This window comes from Dendrobium catenatum, unplaced genomic scaffold (assembly GCF_001605985.2).
Source record: "Dendrobium catenatum unplaced genomic scaffold, ASM160598v2 original_scaffold_192022, whole genome shotgun sequence".
Lineage (NCBI taxonomy): Eukaryota > Viridiplantae > Streptophyta > Magnoliopsida > Asparagales > Orchidaceae > Dendrobium > Dendrobium catenatum.
The window spans coordinates 1-3665 of NW_021510440.1; the positions used below are offsets into that span (position 1 = coordinate 1).

A 3665-nucleotide genomic window follows, 5' to 3' on the forward strand; every position below is an offset into this window, starting at 1 on the left:
TGTTGAGGGGAATTCACTATTATTCACATCAAAAAAAAGTAAACTCATTCCCTAAAGCAAGGTGGGCACAAAGGTTGGCCACACAATTGCTATTCCTATGTGTATATTGAAAAAGAACCTGTTTAAACTCCTGAAGAAAAGTTGCATCCGGTCCTTCCACCCTACGATGGATCACATTCCGGCGATCGTTCAGCCTCTGCAGCCACCTTATTGCATTAATACAATCTCCTTCTATAATGATTCCATCCAGCTCAAACATCCAATCCATGAAAATCTCACGGATTGCCATTGCTGCCAACATTTCTGCCTGCAAAACATCCCAGTGTTCGATCCTTCTCCCCGCAGCAACAACCAATTTCCCATACTGATTCCGAGCTATAACACCCAAGCCAACCTGATTAGAGGGAAGTAGTGCTGCATCAAAATTAAACTTCAGCCAACCTGGAGGGGGAGGGCACCAAAGATTGTGAGACGGCAACCCGTTGCTCCAGCATTGGCCATTTAAAAGGTTTTGGCAGCAAAGAAAGCACCGCAGCAACAATAACAGAAGGAAATCTACACATATTATGGTGCTTCATATCATTCCGGGCTCTCCAAACTTGATATACTGTATAACAGTAAATCCTTCCCATGCTAGGATTATTCTCAGCATACTTCAGCAATTCAACCTCTAGATCCACCAGGGAATTAACAATAGGCAAATTAAACCCCCATTTGCAAAGAATTTCCATCACCTGCTTCAACTTAGTGCACCTGGCCGAGCAATGATCTAAATTCTCCTCTTCATTACATCCCCACGGGCATAGAGATGTATCAACTAAAGTTCTTCTATTCAACCAGTGAGTGGTTGGAATGGCATCCCTCAATAGTCTCCACCAAAAGAAATGTTCCCGTGTGTGCAGTTTCAGTTGCTTCAACCAACTGAATTCATAGTTCCCTTTCTCCTCACCATCTCTATAAGCCATTGCCATAACTGTCATACTCAACCTGGAATAAATGAGCTCCGGGTAATCCTCCTGACTCTTAGTGGAGATATTAATGTCTAAGATACGTTCAGCCATAGTATTCCCAAAATAATGCTTAACCATCTCAACATTCCACTGAAACGAGTTATTCAGCAAGTTACAGACCTTCATATTTTCCACTTCTTTAATGTTAACAAATGTTAACCACTTAGCAATATTACGATTCATAATCCACACATCATGCATCACATCAATTTGGCTTCCATCCACAATGTTCCACTTGAGAATTGGTCTTAACACCTTAGCACCATCTTGGATCACCTTCCAAGTAACAGAGAATTTCTTCCCATGATCATATTCCCATATCTTCATACCATACCTTGCCACCAACACCTTGTAAAGAATAGAATCCTTATTCTGAATGAGATCCCACACTACCCGTGCACGCAAGGCCCCCTTCCACCGAGTAAGACAGTGAAAGCCAAGCCCCCCAAACTCCGTCGGTTGGCACAATTCCTTCCACCCAACATAATGCATCCCACGGCTGCTAGCATCTTTCTGCCATAAAAACCGCCTCCCCATTTTTTCAATAGCCATAAGAACTCCATTAGGAATAGAAATATGGGTCATAGCATACATAGGAACAGATAACAATGAAGTTCTAATCAAGAGAGCCCTGCCAGCAAGTGAAAGATGTTTTCTGCCCCAGAGGTTGATCTTCTCAAATGCAATTCTCAAAATTTTGGAGAAATCAGCCCCATTCAGCCTCCTCATGATAAGAGGAAGGCCAAGATATTCCAGTGAATCAACCTTTTTATATCCCATCTTTCTAGCAATCATCCCCTTCCTCCAACTTGGGCACTTTCTGTTAAAAAGAATAGCAGACTTGCCACAATTAATCTTCCGTCCAGTCCAGCAACAATAGTCTCCCAATATATTTATAATCCAACGGGCATTGCACCTGCTGGCTTCTGCAAAAACAAGGATATCATCAGCGTACAGCAAGTGAGAAATACTTACTGTGTTCCTAGCCACCTGGACTCCAAGCTGCACTCCACGCTGTTTAAAAGATTTGGACAGAAGCTCAGAGCAAAGGATAAACAAATACGGCGACAAGGGACATCCTTGTCGCAGCCCACTCTTAGCATCAATCCACCTTGTCCTGTTCCCATTCATCAGTGAACTTTGGCTGAAAAATACACTGCATAACCCAAGTGATAAATCACTTCTTGAAGCCCATCAAATTCATAACTTCCTACAGTGTTTCCCATGACATACAATCGTACGACTGCTCCATACAATCTTCAAAGCCATAAGTCCAGATTTCTGGTTAGAGTACTTAAACTTACTCATCATTTCCTGTGCCATCAGCCCATGACTGGATATAGATCGACCTGGAACAAAAGCCCCCTGCTCATCACTGATGATAGTACTCAGCACAGGTTTTAGGCGATTAATAAATACTTTAGCAACATTCTTATAAAATGATTGACATAAACTTATCGGCCTAAACTTTGATGGCATATTAGCATTCTCCATTTTTGGAATTAACACCACAAGGGTTTCCTTCCAACTCTGGCACATCACATTAGTGGCAAAAAAATGCAGAATAGCACTAATCATGTCTTTCTTTATAATCTCCCAAAAATTTTCAAAAAGGATGAGGTTATACCGTCAATCCCTGGCGCTCTGTTACTGCCCATACTAAACACAGCTTGACGGATAAAGAGAGAAAGAGGGAGAAAGAGAGGGAGAGAGAGAGAGCAAGAGAGAGCGAGCGAGAGATAGAGAGAGAGAGAGAGCAAGAAAGAGCAAGGGAGAGCAAGAAAGAGAGTGGGAGAGAGAGAGTGTGTGTGTGTGTGTGTGTGAGAGAGAGAGAGAGAGAGAGAGAGAGAGAGCAAGTGAGAGCAAGCTAGAGAAAGAATAAGTGAGATCAAGAGAGATAGAGAGAGAAAGAGAGAGAAAGAGTGAGTGAGAGAGAGAGTGAGCGAGAGAGAGAAAGAGAGAAAGAGAGCAAGAGAGAGAGAAAGAGAGAGAGGGAGAGAGCAAGAGAGAGAGGAAGAAAGAGAGAGAGATAGATACATAGAGAGAGAGAGCAAGAAAGAGCAAGGGAGTGCAAGAGAGAGGGAGAGAGAGTGAGGAAGAGAGTGAGAGAGAGGGGGGAGAGAGAGAGAGAGAGATAGAGAGAGAGGGGGAGAGAGAGAGAGGGGGAGAGAGAGGGAGAGAGAGGGAGAAAGAGAGAGAGAGAGAGAGAGAGAGAGAGAGCAAGAAAGAGCAAGGGAGTGCAAGAGAGAGAGGGAGAGAAAGAGAGAGAGCAAGTGAGAGCAAGCTATAGAAAGATCAAGCTAGAGAAAGAACAAGAGAGAGCAAGATAGAGCAAGAGAGAGCAAGGGAGAGAGCAAGAGAGAGAGAGGGAGAGAGAGAGAAGAGAGATAGAGAGAGAGTGTGAGTGAGAGAGAGGGAGCTGAACTTAGTGAGAGAGAGAGAGGGAGAGAGAGAGCAAGGGAGCGCAAGAGAGAGAGAGGGAGACAGACAGAGAGAGTGAGAGAGAGAGAGCAAGTGAGAGCAAGCTAGAGAAAGAACAAGAAAGAGTAAGAGAGAGCAAGGGAGAGAGCAATAGAGAGATAGAGATAGAGAGAGAGAGTGGGAGAGAGAGAGAAAGAGTGAGAGAGAGATAGAGAAAGAGAAATCAAGAAAGGG

At 43.7% G+C, this 3665-nt stretch overlaps 1 protein-coding gene across 1 annotated transcript; it reads right to left on the reverse strand.

Moving 5' to 3' along the window:
• Positions 1 to 118: 118 nt before the first annotated feature.
• On the reverse strand, positions 119 to 2504 carry LOC110099165 (the record flags this gene model as incomplete). The annotated part of the gene is made up of 4 exons (XM_020826250.2): positions 2265 to 2504; positions 2122 to 2154; positions 459 to 2024; positions 119 to 394 (listed from the first exon to the last, which is right to left on the reverse strand). Coding segments are annotated over exons 1-4 (2115 nt in total), but the record flags the coding sequence as incomplete, so codon positions are not given.
• Between the last annotated feature and the right edge of the window lie 1161 nt (positions 2505 to 3665).